At 38.7% G+C, this 19,124-nt stretch overlaps 2 protein-coding genes across 4 annotated transcripts; both read left to right on the top strand.

Annotated features, from left to right (window-relative positions):
• Nucleotides 1–55: 55 nt before the first annotated feature.
• LOC135787310 (uncharacterized) lies at nucleotides 56–7,681 on the top strand. Of its 2 annotated transcripts, XM_065297188.2 has the most exons (4): nucleotides 56–1,692; nucleotides 2,767–2,891; nucleotides 3,698–7,001; nucleotides 7,056–7,681. In XM_065297188.2, exons 1-4 carry the CDS (start codon nucleotides 724–726, stop codon nucleotides 7,398–7,400), a joined length of 4,743 nt encoding a protein of 1,580 aa, XP_065153260.1. In that variant the 5' UTR covers nucleotides 56–723; the 3' UTR covers nucleotides 7,401–7,681. The 2 variants fall into 2 exon arrangements, with proteins under 2 accessions (XP_065153260.1, XP_065153259.1); XM_065297187.2 differs by having other exon boundaries at nucleotides 3,698–7,681.
• Nucleotides 7,682–10,890: 3,209 nt separating this feature from the next.
• Nucleotides 10,891–17,364, top strand: LOC135787311 (uncharacterized). 2 transcript variants are annotated; one of them, XM_065297190.2, is made up of 4 exons: nucleotides 10,891–13,384; nucleotides 13,703–13,827; nucleotides 14,443–16,699; nucleotides 16,754–17,364. In XM_065297190.2, the coding sequence occupies exons 1-4, from the start codon at nucleotides 12,344–12,346 to the stop codon at nucleotides 17,078–17,080; spliced, it is 3,750 nt and encodes a 1,249-aa protein (XP_065153262.1). In that variant the 5' UTR covers nucleotides 10,891–12,343; the 3' UTR covers nucleotides 17,081–17,364. The 2 variants fall into 2 exon arrangements, with proteins under 2 accessions (XP_065153262.1, XP_065153261.1); XM_065297189.2 differs by having other exon boundaries at nucleotides 14,443–17,364.
• Nucleotides 17,365–19,124: the final 1,760 nt, after the last annotated feature.

The raw sequence follows: 19,124 nt of genomic DNA, 5'->3' as shown, positions 1-19,124 counted from the left end.
ATACATTAAAAGATAATTTGGCCTCCCATACAATGTGTCTTTTTGAGACTATAGATGCACTCACATATGCATAGCCTACTACGGTTCATGTGGAACTGTTGGCTGCTCGTGCTGCTGGGTTGAATCCAGCTCAGTGAGAGCTCAGCATGTGTGAAAGTGAAGCTGACTCGTGCTTTTTAGCAGCACAAACACACGCAATAATATAGCATGAAAAATCATGTTACGTCAGTAAAATATGTGCACAAGAACAATATCCAACAATATGCAGTAACAGCCTAAAATCAATAATAAAACGTTATTTTCTGCTTTCCGTAAAAAATATTCACGAGCTCAGGAAAACAAAAAAGTTGTTTAGGCTATTTGTGTCATTTTTTAACTAAACCAAATTAAAAACCTTTTATTTTTTTAGTTTGACACATTGCGATGCTATTTAGCCTATCACACGTAATAAATCAATCACACATAATAAAAATCACGCAAAATAATTTTGCTTGAGTTTGCAGTAATGTGAGTAAGATTGAGTGGGATTCTGCAGATCAGTGAGTGCGCGTGACGTCACAGCGGTCCCCTGGAGATCGTAGGCTATTGAGACTGCGCGCGCAGGATGCTGAGCTGCTGCATTTAAACAGTATGGACAGCTCTATTTCGCCAACCTTGCATGTATTTCAGCATATATAAAGAGCACAAGTCTGTCACTGCGAAAGAAAACGCATCAGTCTAGCTATGGAGCGTCTTCTTCATTCACCTGGCAGGACACGGGATGAGTACCGGCATCAGGCGGCGCGTCCTTCATCACAGCTGCTCTCGAGGAGTGCGTTTACCTTTGGGTCGACAACACAACCGAGAGGACATGAATTCGGGCATGATAGTTTAGATGTTTCAAACGTATTGGCAGGTGGGATGAGGAAAACGAGTGAGAAAGAGTTACTGCAGGGGCTCAATGACCGCTTTGCCGGATTCATCGAGAAGGTTCATCACCTGGAGAACCACAACAGAGCCCTGGAGAGAGAGATTGAGATTATTAGACACACGGCCAAATCCTCCACCTCTCTGTCTAAAGAGTATGAATCTGAACTGGACGACCTGAGGCGACAGGCTCGTGAGGTGAGCCTTCAAAAGCATCAGATAGAGATCACACGTCAAAACCTGGAGGATGAGTTCAACACTTTACGGGGCAGGTACGATAAAGAGACTCGTGACCGAGCTGATGCTGAGGAAAAAATCTCAGTGATGAAGAAATGCATCAATGAGGCAAATTTAGCCAAACAAGAGATGGACAGGAAAGCAAAAGCACTTGAAGGCGAGATCGGCTTCTTGCAGTCAAACCATGAGAGTGAGGTAACAGAGTTAATGGTGCAGATTCAGGACAGTCAGGTGACAGAAAAGCGTGATTTTGGTATTAGTGATGTCACTGCGGCTCTGAGGGACATCAGGGTGAAGCTCGAAGGTCACACCGCTTCTGACACCCGATACATCGAAGAGCGCTATCGCAAACAGCTCGGCAAACTGACTAAAAGTGCTGAGGTAAACAGAGAAGCACTCATGGCCACTAAAGCAGAGATAAATGAACACAGAAGACAACTGCAGTCCAAAAACATTGAGCTCGACTCTGTGAAAGGTGTGAGAGAAGCTTTGGAGAAGCAACTTTATGATCTTGAGCAGCGACACAATGCTGAAATCCACCATTATCAGGTAAGCCAGCATGCATTTTAATATTATCCTTACCTTAATATAGCTACTAACATAAGAGAAAGCAACATTTAGTGATAATGCATAATTGTATTATTATATTGTGATTATACTTTCATGTAGACATAATATTTATATGACAGAAGTGAGGGTATTTGTACAAAATTTGCTTTTAATTATTTTACCGGTTTGACTAAAGCATCAAAATATTACAATGTCAGAAAAAAATAGTCCCTGGCTGTCACTGGGGTGGTAACTTTTCAAAAAAGTACCTCAGAAGTAGGAAGTACCAGATACTGCATATTAGTACCTCAATGGTACATACAGGCCTATTTTTGGAAAAATTATTTGGCCAAAGACATTAGTGTGCAGGGACAAATGTCAAAAAAAATGTAATAAAAGAGCTAGGGCTCAACACAAATAATATTTATACTGGCCCGGAAAGATTTTAGTGTCACATATTTAAAATAATAATTCAAAAGTAAAATATAGTCAAGTATACATATACATTTTATTCATAATTTGAAACAGTGTTATTAATATGCAGTGTTGATATGTCTTTCAATGTGCTTAAAATTCTCTTTATTCATACGTTTTGCCATTAAGTTCAGTGGAGCAGACAAAGAGTTATGTGCAACCCTTTTGATACCATGCAAGCTACATATTGTCTGCTTTTCACTTGAGTTTCTGGTTTTGTTAACACTATTTGCTTGTTCTAACGAAAAAGGCTCCATACTTTACCTGGAAACTGATGGCAAACTGTACAAAACATCACATATATTTTAGTGACTGATGGCAAAGCACTGGCCCGATCGGGCAAGTGACAATCCGGTTTACTGGCCCGAATGGCTCCAACTGCCCCGGGCAGTCCTTTATGTTGAGCCCTAAAGAGCACACACATAAATTGACTACACAACATGAATACAAAATATTTAAAACAACTTTAATAATATATTTGAATTGGACATCACTTTTGATCACTACTGTACATATTGTCACATTCAAAACTAATTCAGGCTCTTTCTGTGTATGTATAATGCATTTACAAGCTGTCTACTTGTTTAATTTTTGGTGCAGGACACAATAAGAGAGCTGGACTTCGAGCTAAAAAATGCTAAATATGAAATGAGCAGCCATCTCAGAGAGTACCAGGATCTTCTCAATGTGAAAGTGGCACTAGATGCTGAAATTTATTCATACAGGTGCGTCTTTGATTTATTTTACAGTTGTGGAAAAATACACAAAATGATACGTTGGCTGATTTAGACATTTTTGTAGAATGACTGTAGCCAATTGGCTGATTATCAGAAGTCATTTTTTGTTTTAGGTTGGCTAAGTCCAATGGTGGCCATTCGGGCCAGTTCCGCCGGACACCTCCCGAACATGTTTTTGGGTGCGTTCTCCTGAAGTCGCGTTGCTCGACCGCATACGTCATAGAGGTTTCTCACATTTCAGTTTAAAATACATTAGAAAATTAAGATTTTTTTTTTTTAGACATACAATCATTGTAGTTTCATTCTTACCTTGAAATGTAAAGGATGCTTTTCTGAAATTGAACCCGAAATATTAAACCTTGATGACATACAGGGTATGCGGTCGACCAACGTGACTTCCGGGGAACGCACTCGAAACCTTGTTTTGACGTGTCCGGCGGAACTGGCATGAATGGCCACCCTACAAAGTCCAATGCAATTAAATATTTTTAAATATTTTAAAAATTAAATATTACCACTGGGATTGAACAATAATCTTGAGTTAACAACAACCCACCATAGGTTTATTTATAACCCAACATGTGTTCTGTCCAATATTTACCCAGCATTGGGTTAAAAGTAACCCAGAAGCATTAGGAGCCTACATATGCGAGCGTTATCAGCTGCACTGGTCTCTAGATATCTATATCAGTCAATAAAAAGCATTACTATGTAGAGTTTTGTTACCAGTTTAATTTGAGTCCATAATGAATTTGGATTTTTTTTATAATTTCTGAATGTATTCTTTTTTACAGACAACTTTTGGAAGGTGAAGAGTCGAGGTACTCTACAGTCTCAGATGCAGGCATTTCAGTACCATACATTTACAGGCAGTCACCCATCTATACTCTCCCTTGCGTCAAAAGACAGGGGGGAGGTCGCAAAGCAGAGCCTCAGTACAAATTTGTTGAAGAGATTATTACAGAGACAACCAGAGAAGATGTGGAGATATCAGACACTGGGTCTGACAAGACCGGGGAGGGTGACATGCCAGAGGAGGAAACCAGTGAGAAAGATAATGAAGGCGAGACTTTACCAGAAGATAATGATGGAGAACCAGAAGACGGCAGGGAGGACAGCAGAGGTAGCCAAAAAGTAGAGACAGAAGAAACTGAAGTCAAACTGACTGATAAAAGTGATGAAGATACAGAAGACACAGCAGGTGAAAACATGACAGATGTTTCTGAGGTACATGAGGATATGGACACTGACTCTACACCAATTAAAGACAAGTCTCCTACAAAAAACAAAGATGACAAAATAGAACCAAAGAGTGCAAAAGATCTAAAGGATGACATGAAGGAGAAAGCAGAAACAGCACAGTCACATCTATCTGGACAAGACGATGTAAAGACAGAAAAATTAGCTAAAGAGGCAGAGAAAGAGGTCCCAAAATTAGATCTGACACAAGAAAATGAAGTCGCACCGACTGATAAAAGTGATGATGATACAAAAGACACAGCAGGTGAAAACATGACAGGTGTTTCTGAGGTACATCAGGATATGGACACGGACTCTACACTAATTCAAGACAAGTCTCCTACAAAAAACAAAGATGACAAAATAGAAACAAAGAGCGCAATAGATCTAAAGGATGACATGAAGGAGAAAGCAGAAATAGCACAGTCACATCTATCTGGACAAGACGATGTAAAGACAGAAAAATTAGCTAAAGAGGCAGAGAAAGAGGTCCCAAAATTAGATCTGACACAAGAAAATGAAGTCGCACCGACTGATAAAAGTGATGATGATACAAAAGACACAGCAGGTGAACACATGACAGGTGTTTCTGAGGTACATCAGGATATGGACACGGACTCTACACCAATTCAAGACAAGTCTCCTACAAAAAACAAAGATGACAAAATAGAAACAAAGAGCGCAATAGATCTAAAGGATGACATGAAGGAGAAAGCAGAAATAGCACAGTCACATCTATCTGGACAAGATGATGTAAAGACAGAAAAAATAGTTAGAGAGGCAGAGAAAGAGGTCCCAAAATTAGATATGACAGAAGAAAAGGAAGTCAAACCGACTGATAAAAGTGATGAGGATACAAAAGACACAGCAGGTGAAAACATGACAGATGTTTCTGAGGTACATCAAGATATGGACACTGACTCTACACCAACTCAAGACAAGACTCCTATAAAAAACATAGATAACAAAATAGAAACAAAGAGCGCAAAAGATCTAAAGGATGACATGAAGGAGAAATCAGAAACAGCACAGTCACATCTGTCTGGACAAGATGATGTAACCACAGAAAAATTAGTGAAAGAGGCAGAGAAAGAGGTCCCAAAATTAGTTATGACAGAGGAGCTGTCAGTAGTAATACCAGAAAAATCTGATGCTATACCGGAGGACAAAACATCTCAGGAGCCACACGATCCTGAAACAACAGCTCAAGTAAACAATAAACCCAGTCAGCAGACTGTTGAGGTTGCTTCTCAAGGACCCAAAGATGATGGACACAAAGATGCTGCAGTCATAGTCATATCTCAGGAATCTAAGACTGCAGACAAAGAGAAAGAAACAACTCCAGAGAAATCTGTAGAGATGGACACTCCCACACTGGACCCACAGCCAGCACCCGAAAATGCTGAGAATGGACAAAAGACAACTTCTGGACACAAAGAGGACATGAAGGACAAGAAAATAAGTTCCCCAGAAAAGGAGATTACAGGCACTGTCGAAGTAGAAGCTGGAAAATCTGAGTGTATGGATCAAGAGGATACAAGTAAAATAACAGTCGATGAGAAAGAGAAACACCAAGAGGTTCAATCAAAAATGGAGGAAAAAGAAGTAAGACTTGAAAAATCCACCAAAAAAGAAGAGAGCAAAGCTGATGTACAAATAGACAGTGTGAAAACTGAAAAGGAAGAAAGTGTCAATTCAGAAGCATCAGAAAAAACACAAGAGGAACTTTCAAAAGTCACAGAATCCATGAAGGTTGATGAAACCATGAAGGCTGATGAAACCATGAAGGCTGATGAAACCATGAAGGCTGATGAAACCATGAAGGTTGATGAAACCATGAAGGTTGATGAAACCATGAAGGTTGATGAAACCAAGAAGGTTGATGAAACTCAGAGTAATGAAGCCCTAAAAGCCAAGGAACCTGATGCAAAGCCTGCGCAAAAAGAAACTCAGGAGAGCAAAGTGAAGACACCTGACAATGCTGAAGCACCTCATTCTGACAGTGTAAACACTGAAAAGTCAAAGAAACAAGAGGACAGCAAAGACAGCAGCATTGACTGTGTGAAACCAAGCCAAGGAGAAATTAAGAAAGTTGATGAAACCAAGAAGGTTGATGAAACCATGAAGGTTGATGAAACCAAGAAGGTTGATGAATCCAAGAAGGTTGATGAAACCAAGAAGGTTGATGAAACCAAGAAGGTTGATGAATCCAAGAAGGTTGATGAAACCAAGAAGGTTGATGAAACCAAGAAGGTTGATGAAACTCAGAGTAATGAAGCCCTAAAAGCCAAGGAATCTGATGCAAAGCCTGCGCAAAAAGAAATTCAGGAGAGCAAAGTGAAGACACCTGACAACGCTGAAGCACCTCATTCTGACAGTGGAAACACTGAAAAGTCAAAGAAACAAGAAGACAGCAAAGACAGCAGCACTGACTGTGTGAAACCAAGCCAAGGAGAAATTAAGAAGGTTGATGAAACCAGGAAGGTTGATGAAACCAGGAAGGTTGATGAAACCAAGAAGGTTGATGAAACCATGAAGGTTGATGAAACCAAGAAGGTTGATGAAACCAAAAAGGTTGATGAAACCAAGAGTGTTGATGAAACCCAGAGTAATGAAGCCCTAAAAGCCAAGGAACCTGATGCAAAGCCTGCGCAAAAAGAATCTCAGGAGAGCAAAGTGACGACACCTGACAAAGCTGAAGCACCTCATTCTGACAGTGGAAACACTGAAAAGTCAAAGAAACAAGAGGACAGCAAAGACAGCAGCATTGACGGTGTGAAACCAAGCCAAGGAGAAACCAAGAAGGTTGATGAAACCAAGAAGGATGATGAAACCAAGAAGGTTGATGAAACCAAGAAGGTTGATGAAACCAACAAGGTTGATGAAACCATGAAGGTTGATGAAACCATGAAGGTTGATGAAACCAAGAAGGTTGATGAAACCAAGAAGGTTGATAAAACGCAGAGTAATGAAGCCCCTAAAGCCAAGCAACCTGATGCAAAGCCGGTACAAAAAGAAACTCAAGAGAGCAAAGTGAAAACACCTGACAACGCTGAAGCACCTCATTCTGACAGTGGAAACACCAAAGATGTAAAAACTGAAGAAGCTGTCCCAAAAGAAACCAAACAGACGGAATCAGCAAAATCTGATACAGCAATAAAATCAGATGTCAAAGCTCTGGAGAAGACAGAGCAGGTCAAAGAAAACAGCGAGGAGGAAAAAATAAACATCAAAAGTCCCGGAGAAACAAATAAATAAGAGATGAAAAGCAGAACCAATGACAGCAAAGAATGTTAAAATAAGCAACCCTGAGGAATGTATTATGATTGCACGATTATCTTTAATTAAGCATAAAATTTAGGAACTGCGACCTTAAATAGGTGTTTGATGCTTGTGTACTGTACACTGTAATCTACATGTACAGAGAATGTGGAAATAATGAGGAATGAACAATCATTTTTTGGTACATCCCTTGCCATGATCAGTCAAATGTATGTATGTAAATCAGTGCAATAATATAGAATAAATATTTCAGCATATCAGTTTTGTGGCATATTGTTTTAAAGGTCTGCTAATGCATCTGCTCAAAAGATTATATCAGAGGAAATGGTTTTGAGTTTTGCAATCTAGTCGTGTCATACACCCTAAATGCTGGGCTGTCTGTTTTAACCCATTGTTGGGTCAAATATAAATATTTTCTTGGTTAACTTAACCCAACGGCTGGGTTTTATCTCTTTTTGACCGAATGCTGGGTACACATTTTTAAAATGTACAGTTATTCGTAATGGCAAAATCTTAATGAAAGGTTACTAACAGCTTCTAAAACTTGCTTTGTGGTTTGGCTTCAGAACCTAGGTTTTACATTGGACTTTAAGTGTGTAATCTGATGCATTACCAAACATTTTATGCTTGGTATTCTTCAACCCAGCATTGGATCAAAAAGAGACAAGCCCAGCAGATGGGCTAAATCAACCCAGAAAATTTTCATATTAATTTGACCCAACAATGGGTTAAAACAACACACAGGGTTCCCACACTTTAGTTAACTTCAACTTCAATTGAATTGGACTTTCCAGGTCCAATACCCTCAAATTCAAGGACTAAATGTGGGGACACATTTCAACTGAGAGAATGGTTACATCATTTTACCTTTTAAGATACATTGTTACAGTTCCCTTTCAGGGGAAATCGGGCAGCGTCACTGCGTTGACACTTTGGGGACGCTTCCAGGGGTAAGTGCGTCTTAATAAGGGCTGGGTATCGATTCAGATGTTAAAGATCAATTCAATTTTGATTCACAAGCTATCAAATCAATTCGATTTCGATTGAATTTTCGATTCCGGTTCTCGTCGGATTTTATACTAGATTCAACTCAATGAATATAGATTTAATACAAATACTATATTAATAAAAAATAACAGTGAACATAAGTTTACAAGTGGGTAATTAATAAAAAGAAATCAAAAACCACAACACTATCATCGTCGTCTTGCTTGCGAAATCTAAAATGCTTCCATACCTCTTACTTTTTATGTGAAGGTGGCATCAATGTTGATGACGCACCTAAAACCGCCATTTTAAGCACTGAATGAAAGAATGACAGGCTCGCCTCTCGCTCCTTGGTAACATCGGCAAAAAAGAGGGTGACATCTAGTGAAGAAGACAAGTAATTTAACATTAATCTTACATTCAATGTTTGCAGAAAAAAAACCGATTCTGCTCTTTGAGAATCGATTCTGAATCGACCACGTAAAAAAAACGATTAATCGATAAATCTATTTTTTTGCCCAGCCCTAGTCTTAATGTGTATATCAAATTCAACCAATGGTGAGGCTAAACGAAAAAGACAGGGTGACGCGGGAGCCAGGAAGTATATCGCTATCTGAAATATTGCCAAAGATGGCATTACAGAGACACAAGAAGTATAAAAAGGGAAAGGCAGCGCCTCGTTCTCTTCTTAGGAAAAACAGAGACGTTTTCATTTGTCAAACACAGCATTTTGGTATGAATCAACATTCGCATACAGAAGATATAAGCATTAAGGCGAACAGTTTAGCACGTGTGCTTAAAAAGTCTAGAATTTTATGATATTATCCTACACTACACAGGGAATTATATGGATTTTTTTTCCAGAAAACTTCTTGCATAAAATCGATTCAAGCACTTTCAATGACCTGTATCTATGTATGTATTTCTTCAAAAACATCCCAGGACCTTGAATTTTTTCCCCCAGATTCACAAACTTTCAAGGATTTCAAGGACCCGTGGGAACCCTGAACACAGCATTTTGGGTTGAAATTAACCCAGCATTTTATCCGGTACGCTCTCCAAATTAAAGGTCATGTATGGGTGGTAGCTTTTCAAAAAGTACACTTTTGTACCTAAAAAGGTACATATCTGTACCAAAATGGTACATATTAGGAACTTTTTTTAAAGGTACCTTGTCCCTCTGACAACTTTTTGACCTTTTTCTGGGACTGTACACATTTAAATAAGGCTATTAATGACCACTGCACTGGAACATATTTTAAACTTCCAACCCACCAGTTTATCTTCACTTACATAGGGTACACACAAAGTTTAGGGTTTGATAACCATTTGCACCATAGTTAACAAGAACTGTATTGTAGATGAGTTTAAATAGTTTATTGAAAAGTTTACACATAAGGAGGTTTTGTGAAAGCATGGCCTCAGGGAATCGGGGTCATAATGCAACACTGGGAGCAAAAGGTAATGAAATCAAACCACACTCACAGGAGCTATTCAGTCATTACTGTCAGATCCCTATAGTCGCCTGTGCTGCAATTAAAAACATGAGCAAGCCAGCCATGCCAGCTCAGGAGCACCAGCAGGGGCGGTTCTAGACCCTTTTTAGGAGGGCTCCAGCCACCCTATCTGTCATCTTAGCCCCCCTAAAATTTGTCTTAAATTTTCTACCAAAACTATCAAATATATTTTCTGAAGTTTTATTTATTTGTAAAAACAATTTATTTGCAGATAATAATTAAAATAATGCAAAATGCAGGACAGTTAGATGAAAAAGAATTACGAGTTTATGAGGCATTTGATTAGCTTTGCTGTTCTGCGCATGTGTTGTAACCGCCAGTGTAGTAGTGGAGGAGCGCGCGAGCGTCATACACAGAGGCAGCTGCCTGCAAACTTAAAATCATTGTTTCATAAAGTATCCAGCGTGGGAGCTCAGAAGGTATTTTCGCTAATGTTTTAATTTGTTTGCTAGCCTGTATGAGTGCAGTCATGTCTGCAAAATATAAGAATATTCTTCCGTCTTAAATAAGCTAATATTAGTTATCCCTCGTTTATAATTCAAATTGCTTTGCAAACTGAAGCCGTGACGTTTTAATTAAGTTTACCGTCATGACACATTTTGCAATACAAGATCTATATTTTTGCCTTTTTCTAGTTAACAGTAATGCCAGCTGTGAATAATATGATGTTAAGTTTTCGAATGTGCAATTGAGAAATGTATAATTTTGAGTTTAACCCACGAAATTTCTGTAAACACCGCCATCACACATAAGCTACGCACGGACACACACACACACACACAAACACACATGACATGTAACAAACCCAGTGCACTCACACATTTTGTATATGAAACACACAAATAAGAGACTATAAACAACATTCAGTGACTTGTTTGGTTTTATAGATGGATATATAACGTTTTATAAATGCTGCAAAGGAGAGCAAACAGGTGGAGAAACAGTTTGAGAGATTGAAGGGGTCAGAGACAGGTAAGAGATGATGAATAAAGTGATTGTAGCAGTTTCATAGTCATGATAAAGGTTATAAGCCCCTAAAATAAACATCCTTCCATTTTTTACTCAGCCTTATGTTGTTTTAAGACACAACAGCTTTTTATTTTCCGATCAGGAACCAAAGGGGTCATGTATGGTTTATTACATTCATATTTAGAATCAGTGCAGGTTGTTGTTAGTTTATGAATTGGGTTATGCATGCTACAAGCGAAAAGTACAGTCTGACTCGTATAAATATAATTATCATATAAATTGTTAGTATTCATTAAACTTTGAATATACATATAATATACATAAACTTTAATTCAAGATACACAATAATAAATAATAGTGATAAATAAATGTTATATCTTTATATCTGTACAAGAGTTTTTTGTTTGTCTGTTTGTTTTTTTAGATTAAATAAAAATCAGAAGGGCTTGGAACTATATAGAAGAGTAATGTATAGCCTACATTCATTTATTAATAGTAATACTGGTCCTAGTTTGCAAAAAGGCATCACAATGCTTTCTTCACATCATCACTGAGGGCTAAGCCCCCATAAGAATGAAATCCTAGAACCGCCCCTGAGCACCAGCACTTTATTTTATAAGACCATCCCCAAATAAGGCTACCCCAAAACTGCTTAAGGGCAGCTTTACATCCAACAGTTTAGTCTTGATGGCTGACAAGGAAACTGAAACATTTTAAGCTTGTCCTTGCACGCATACAAAGAAAAAACAATATAACAGTATTTAAATAATAGCAGGTATAACCTTTAATAGAGTTAAGAGGTTGCTTGAGTTGCATTCAGACGACTAAGGAATATCAGATACAATACAAATGATGAAATCAGAGACACAAACCCACAACTATCCAGAACTGAGAAATAAAAACAACAGAATGCCACAGATATGCACCCTGTCCCATTTCTTTACTGTGGCAGTGCTGGAGATCGATGATAAAATAAATGTGTAGCTGACCCAATCTGAATGTCTATGAGAAAACAACTACAAAGGAAAAGGGGTGTTATGAAATGGTTTTGGTAAATGATTGCTTTTGACAATATACCCATCCCATCCTGAATTCCCCTGCTGGTTGCTGTTGGATTTAAGGCCAGGTATCTCTTTCCCAAAAAAATGTTCACGAGCTCAGGAAAACAGTTGCTTTAGGCTATTTTTTTTAACTAAACCAAATTAAAACCTTTTATTTTTTAATTTAACACATGGCAATGCTATTTATCACACATAATAAAAATCATGCAAAATAAATTTGCTTGAGTTTGCAGTAATGTGAATAAGATTGAGTGGGATCAGTGAGTGCGTGTGATGTCACAGCAGTCCCCTGGAGATCGTAGGCTATTGAGACTGCACGCGCAGGATGCTGAGCTGTTAGAGCTGCATTTAAACAGTATGGACAGCTCTATTTCGCCAACCTTGCATGTATTTCAGCATATATAAAGAGCACAAGTCTGTTACCAAACGCTGCAAAAGAAAACACATCAGCCTAGCGATGGAGTGTCTTCTTCATTCACCTGGCAGGACTCGGGATGAGTACCGGCATCAGGCGGCGCGTCCTTCATCACAGCTGCTCTCGAGGAGTGCGTTTACCTTTGGGTCGACAACACAAACGAGAGGAAATGAATTCGGGCATGATAGTTTAGATGTTTCAAACTTATTGGCAGGTGGGATGAGGAAAACGAGTGAGAAAGAGTTACTGCAGGGGCTCAATGACCGCTTCGCCGGATTCATCGAGAAGGTTCATCACCTGGAGAACCACAACAGAGCCCTGGAGAGAGAGATTGAGATTATTAGACACACGGCCAAATCCTCAACCTCTCTGTCTAAAGAGTATGAATCTGAACTGGACGACCTGAGGCGACAGGCTCGTGAGGTGAGCCTTCAAAAGCATCAGATAGAGATCACACGTCAAAACCTGGAGGATGAGTTCAACACTTTACGGGGCAGGTACGATAAAGAGACTCGTGACCGAGCTGATGCTGAGGAAAAAATCTCAGTGATGAAGAAATGCATCAATGAGGCAAATTTAGCCAAACAAGAGATGGACAGGAAAGCAAAAGCACTTGAAGGCGAGATCGGCTTCTTGCAGTCAAACCATGAGAGTGAGGTAACCGAGTTAATGGTGCAGATTCAGGACAGTCAGGTGACAGAAAAGCGTGATTTTGGTATTAGTGATGTCACTGCGGCTCTGAGGGACATCAGGGTGAAGCTCGAAGGTCACACCGCTTCTGACACCCGATACATCGAAGAGCGCTATCGCACACAGCTCGGCAAACTGACTAAAAGTGCTGAGGTGAACAGAGAAGCACTTATGGCCACTAAAGCAGAGATAAATGAACACAGAAGACAACTGCAGTCCAAACACATTGAGCTCGACTCTGTGAAAGGTGTGAGAGAAGCTTTGGAGAAGCAACTTTATGATCTTGAGCAGCGACACAATGCTGAAATCCACCATTATCAGGTAAGCCAGCATGCATTTTAATATAAACCTTACCTTAATATAGCTACTAACATAAAGAGAAAGCAAAATATACAGTTAGGCCTATTTATTTGACAAAATTATTTAGCCAAAGACATTAGTGTGCAGGGACATAAAAGAGCACACACACAAATTGACTACAGAACGTGTATAAAATATTTAAAACAACTAATAATATATTTGAATTGGACATCACTTTTGATCACTACTGTACATATTGTCACATTCAAAACTAATTCAGGCTCTTTCTGTGTATTTAATGCATTTACAAGTTGTTTACTTGTTTTATTTTTGGTGCAGGACACAATAAGAGAGCTGGACTTCGAGCTGAAAAATGCTAAATATGAAATGAGCAGCCATCTCAGAGAGTACCAGGATCTTCTCAATGTGAAAGTGGCACTAGATGCTGAAATTTATTCATACAGGTGCGTCTTTGATTTATTTTACAGTTGTGGATAAATATACAAAATGATACGTTGGCTGATTTAGAAATTATTGTAGAATGACTGTAGCCAATTGGCTGATTATCAGAAGTCATTTTTTGTTTGGGGTTGTCTAAGTCCATTGCGATTGCAGTGTACAATTCAATTAGATATTTTGTGGTATTTCGTTCATATATTTAAGTAAATATTGTGTTAAAGTAAAATAGTTTAAAAAAGTATGAAATACATCACTTTTACAATCACTCTAAATTCTGCTGGGTTATTTTAACCCAACGCTGGGTAAATATTGGACAAAACAAATGCTGAGTTAATAAATAAACCTATGCTGGGTTGTTTTAACTCATGGTTGGGTTAACAACAACCCACCATAGGTTTATTTATAACCCAACATGTGTTCTGTACAATAATTACCTAGCATTGGGTTAAAATAACCCGGCAGCATTAAGAGCCTACATATGTGAGCGTTATCAGCTGCACTGGTCTCTAGATATCTATATCAGTCAATAAAAAGCATTACTATGTAGAGTTGTCAGTTTAAGTTGAGTCCATAATGAATTTGGATTTTTTTATCATTTCTGAATGTATTTTTTTTTACAGACAACTTTTGGAAGGTGAAGAGTCGAGGTACTCTACAGTCTCAGATGCAGACATTTCAGTACCATACATTTACAGACAGTCACCCATCTATACTCTCCCTTGCGTCAAAAGACAGGGGGGAGGTCGCAAAGCAGAGCCTCAGTACAAATTTGTTGAAGAGATTATTACAGAGACAACCAGAGAAGATGTGGAGATATCAGACACTGGGTCTGACAAGACCGGGGAGGGTGACATGCCAGAGGAGGAAACCAGTGAGAAAGATAATGAAGACCAGACTTTACCAGAAGATAATGATGGAGAACCAGAAGACGGCAGGGAGGACAGCAGAGGTAGCCAAAAAGTAGAGACAGAAGAAACTGAAGTCAAACCGACTGATAAAAGTGATGAAGATACAAAAGACACAGCAGGTGAACACATGACAGGTGTTTCTGAGGAACATCAGGAAATGGACACTGATTCTACACCAATTAAAGACAAGTCTCCTACAAAAAACAAAGATGACAAAATAGAAACAAAGAGCACACAGAGCAAAGATCTAAAGGATGACATGAAGGAGAAATCAGAAACAGCACAGTCACATCTATCTGGACAAGATGATGTAAAGACAGAAAAAATAGTTAGAGAGGCAGAGAAAGAGGTCCCAAAATTAGATATGACAGAAGAAAAGGAAGTCAAACCGACTGATAAAAGTGATGAGGATACAAAAGACACAGCAGGTGAAAACATGACAGATGTTTCTGAGGTACATCAAGATATGGACACTGACTCTACACCAACTCAAGACAAGTCTCCTACAAAAAACAAAGATGACGAAATAGAAACAAAGAGCACACAGAGCAAAGATCTAAAGGATGACATGAAGGAGAAAGCAGAAATAGCACAGTCACATCTATCTGGACAAGACGATGTAAAGACAGAAAAATTTGTTAAAGAGGCAGAGAAAGAGGTCCCAAAATTAGATCTGACACAAGAAAAAGAAGTCGAACCGACTGACAAAAGTGATGATGATACAAAAGACACAGCAGGTGAACACATGACAGGTGTTTCTGAGGTACATGAGGATATGGACACTGATTCTACACCAATTCAAGACAAGTCTTCTTCAAAAAACAAAGATGACAAAATAGAAACAAAGAGTGCAAAAGATCTAAAGGATGACATGAAGGAGAAAGCAGAAATAGCACAGTCACATCTATCTGGACAAGATGATGTAAAGACAGAAAAATTAGCGAAAGAGGCAGAGAAAGAGGTCCCAAAATTAGATCTGACAAAGGAGCTGTCAGTAGTAATACCAGAAAAATCTGATCCTATACCCGCGGACAAAACATCTCAGGAGCCACAGAAAGAGGTCCCAAAATTAGATATGACAGAGGAGCTGTCAGTAGTACTACCAGAAAAATCTGATTCTATACCGGAGGACAAAACATCTCAGGAGCCACACGATCCTGAAACAACAGCTCAAGTAAACAATAAACCCAGTGAGCAGACTGTTGAGGTTGCTTCTCAAGGACCCAAAGATGATGGACACAAAGATGCTGCAGTCATAGTCATATCTCAGGAATCTAAGACTGCAGACAAAGAGAAAGAAACAACTCCAGAGAAATCTGTAGAGATGGACACTCCCACACTGGACCCAGAGCCAGCACCCGAAAATGCTGAGAATGGACAAAAGACAACTTCTGGACACAAAGAGGACATGAAGGACAAGAACATAAGTTCCCCAGAAAAGGAGATTACAGGCACTGTCAAAGTAGAAGCTGGAAAATCTGAGCGTATGGATCAAGAGGATACAAGCAAAATAGCAGTAGATGAGAAAGAGGTTCAATCAAAAAAGGAGGAAAAGAAACAAACAGTTAAAAAATCTACCAAAGAAGAAGAGAGCAAAGCTGATAAACTAAAAGACAGTGTGAAAACTGAAAAAGACGAAAGTGTCGATTTAGAAGCATCAGAAAAAACACAAGAGGAACTTTCAAAAGTCACCGAAGAAATATCAAAGCCTGAAAAGTCAAAGAAACAAGAGGACAGCAAAGACAGCAGCATTGACGGTGCGAAACCAAGCCAAGGAGAAACAAAGAAGGTTGATGAAACCAAGAAGGTTGATGAAACTAAGAAGATTGATGAAAACATGAAGGTTGATGAAACCAAGAAGGTTGATGAAACCAAGAAGATTGATGAAACCAAGAAGGTTGATGAAACCAAGAAGATTGATGAAACCAAGAAGGTTGATGAAACCATGAAGGTTGATGAAACCAAGAAGGTTGATGAAACCAAGAAGGTTGATGAAACCAAGAAGATTTATGAAACCATGAAGGTTGATGAAACCATGAAGGTTGATGAAACGCAGAGTTATGAAACCCCTAAATCCAAGGAACCTGATGCAAAGCCGGTAGAAAAAGAAACTCAGGAGAGCAAAGTGAAGACACCTGACAAAGCTGAAGCACCTCATTCTGACAGTGGAAACACCAAAGATATAAAAAGTGAAGAAACTGTCCCAAAAGAAACCAAACAGACAGAATCAGCAAAATCTGATACAGCAATAAAATCAGATGTCAAAGCTCTGGAGAAGACAGAGCAGGTCAAAGAAAACAGCGAGGAGGACAAAATAAACATCAAAAGTCCCGGAGAAACAAATAAATAAGAGATGAAAAGCAGAACCAATGACAGCGAAGAATGTTAAAATAAGCAACCCTGAGGAATGTATTATGATTGCACGATTATCTTTAATTAAGCATAAAATTTAGGAACTGCGACCTTAAATAGGTGTTTGATGCTTGTGTACTGTACACTGTAATCTACATGTACAGAGAATGTGGAAATAATGAGGAATGAACAATCTTTTTTTGGTACATCCCTTGCCATGATCAGTCAAATGTATGTATGTAAATCAGTGCAATAATATAGAATAAATATTTCAGCATATCAGTTTTGTGGCATATTGTTTTAAAGGTCTGCTAATGCATCTGCTCAAAAGATTATATCAGAGGAAATGGTTTTGAGTTTTGCAATCTAGTCGTGTCATACACCCTTAATGCTGGGCTGTCTGTTTTAACCCATTGTTGGGTCAAATATAAATATTTTCTGGGTTAACTTGACCCACCGGCTGGGTTTTATCCCTTTTTGACCGAATGCTGGGTCCACATTTTTAAAAAGTACAGTTCATAATGCCAAAATCTTAATGAAAGGTTACTAACAGCTTCTTATCAAACATTTTATGCCTGGTCTTCTTCAACCCGGCATTGGTTCAAAAAGAGACAAACTCAGCTGATGGGCTAAATCAACCCAGCAAATGATCATATTAATTTGACCCAACAATGGTTTAAAACAACACACAGGGTTCCCACACCTTAGTTAACTTCAAGGACTTTCCAGGTCCGATACCCTCAAATTCACTAAATGTGGGGACACATTTCAAGTGAGAGTAAGGTTACATCATGTTACCTTTTAAGATACATTGTTACAGTTCCTTTTCGAGGGAACTCCGGCAGCGTCACTTCGGTGACACTTTGGGGACACCTCCAGGGGTAGGTGCGTCTGAATGAGTATATTAAATTCAACCAATGGTGAGGCTTAACGAAAAAGACAGGGTGACGCAGGAGCCAGGAAGTATATAGTTCCTTTCTCAGGAAACAAACGTTACATACGTAACCAGAGACATTTTATGTGTCAAACACAACTATGCAAAAAGCATTTTGATATGAATAAACATTTGCATACAGAAGATATAAGCATTAAAAGCGGACAGTTTAGCACGTGTGCTTAAAAAGTCTAGAATTTTTATGATATTATCCTACACTACACAGGGAATAATATGGATGTTTTCCAGAAAAGTTCTTGCATTGAATAGATTTAAAGGAGCATTTCACCCTTAGAAACATTAATCTTTAATGAAAGTGTGTCATATTTGTAGTAAAAATGTACAACCCCAAATCAGAAAAAGTTGGGACACTGTAGAAATTGTGAGTAAAAAAGTAATTGAATAATTTACTAATCTCATAAACTTATATTTAATTTACAATAGAATATAAATAACAAGATATTTTGAAATGTTATGCCAAATATTGGCTCATTTTGGATTTCATGAGAGCTATACATTCCAAAAAAAGTTGGGACAGGTAGCAATAAGAGGCCGGAAAAGTTAAATGTGCATATAAAGGAACAGCTGGAGGAGGACCAATGTTTTGAATGGGAATGTTGACCCATTCTTGTCTAATACAGACTTCTAGTAGCTCAACTGTCTTAGGTCTTCTTTGTCGCATCTTCCTCTTTATGAAGCACTGAATGTTTTCTATGGGTGAAAGATTGCACTGTAGGCTGGCCATTTCAGTACCCAGATCCTTCTTCTTCGCAGCCATGATGTTGTAATTGATGCAGTATGTGGTCTGGCATTTGTCATGTTGGAAAATGCAAGGTCTTCCCTGAAAGAGACAACGTCTGAATGGGATCATATGTATGTAGAACTTGGATAAACCTTTTAGCATTGATGGTGCCTTTCCAGATGTGTAAGCTGCCTATGCCACACGCACTCATGCAACCCCAAACCATCAGAGATGCAGGCTTCTGAACTGAGCGCTAATAACAAATTGACCTAATAAGTTGCAAATTAGTCCTTAAGCTGTTCCTTATATGTACATTTAAATTTTCCGGCCTCTTATTGCTACCTGTCCCAACTTTTTTTGGAATGT

This window comes from Paramisgurnus dabryanus, chromosome 20, assembly GCF_030506205.2.
Source record: "Paramisgurnus dabryanus chromosome 20, PD_genome_1.1, whole genome shotgun sequence".
Taxonomy (NCBI): Eukaryota; Metazoa; Chordata; class Actinopteri; order Cypriniformes; family Cobitidae; genus Paramisgurnus; species Paramisgurnus dabryanus.
Note: the sequence above shows the minus strand (reverse complement) of the source record. Positions and strands in the feature narration are given on the sequence as shown.

Bases quoted from the DNA above. Each gene is read 5' to 3' on its own strand.
- LOC135787310 (XM_065297187.2), top strand. From the start codon at position 724: ATGGAGCGTCTTCTTCATTCACCTGGCAGGACACGGGATGAGTACCGG. The intron at 1,693-2,766 runs GTAAGCCAGCAT...TTTTTGGTGCAG, and splicing joins CTGAAATCCACCATTATCAG to GACACAATAAGAGAGCTGGA. The intron at 2,892-3,697 runs GTGCGTCTTTGA...TCTTTTTTACAG, and splicing joins GCTGAAATTTATTCATACAG to ACAACTTTTGGAAGGTGAAG.
- LOC135787311 (XM_065297189.2), top strand. From the start codon at position 12,344: ATGTATTTCAGCATATATAAAGAGCACAAGTCTGTTACCAAACGCTGC. The intron at 13,385-13,702 runs GTAAGCCAGCAT...TTTTTGGTGCAG, and splicing joins CTGAAATCCACCATTATCAG to GACACAATAAGAGAGCTGGA. The intron at 13,828-14,442 runs GTGCGTCTTTGA...TTTTTTTTACAG, and splicing joins GCTGAAATTTATTCATACAG to ACAACTTTTGGAAGGTGAAG.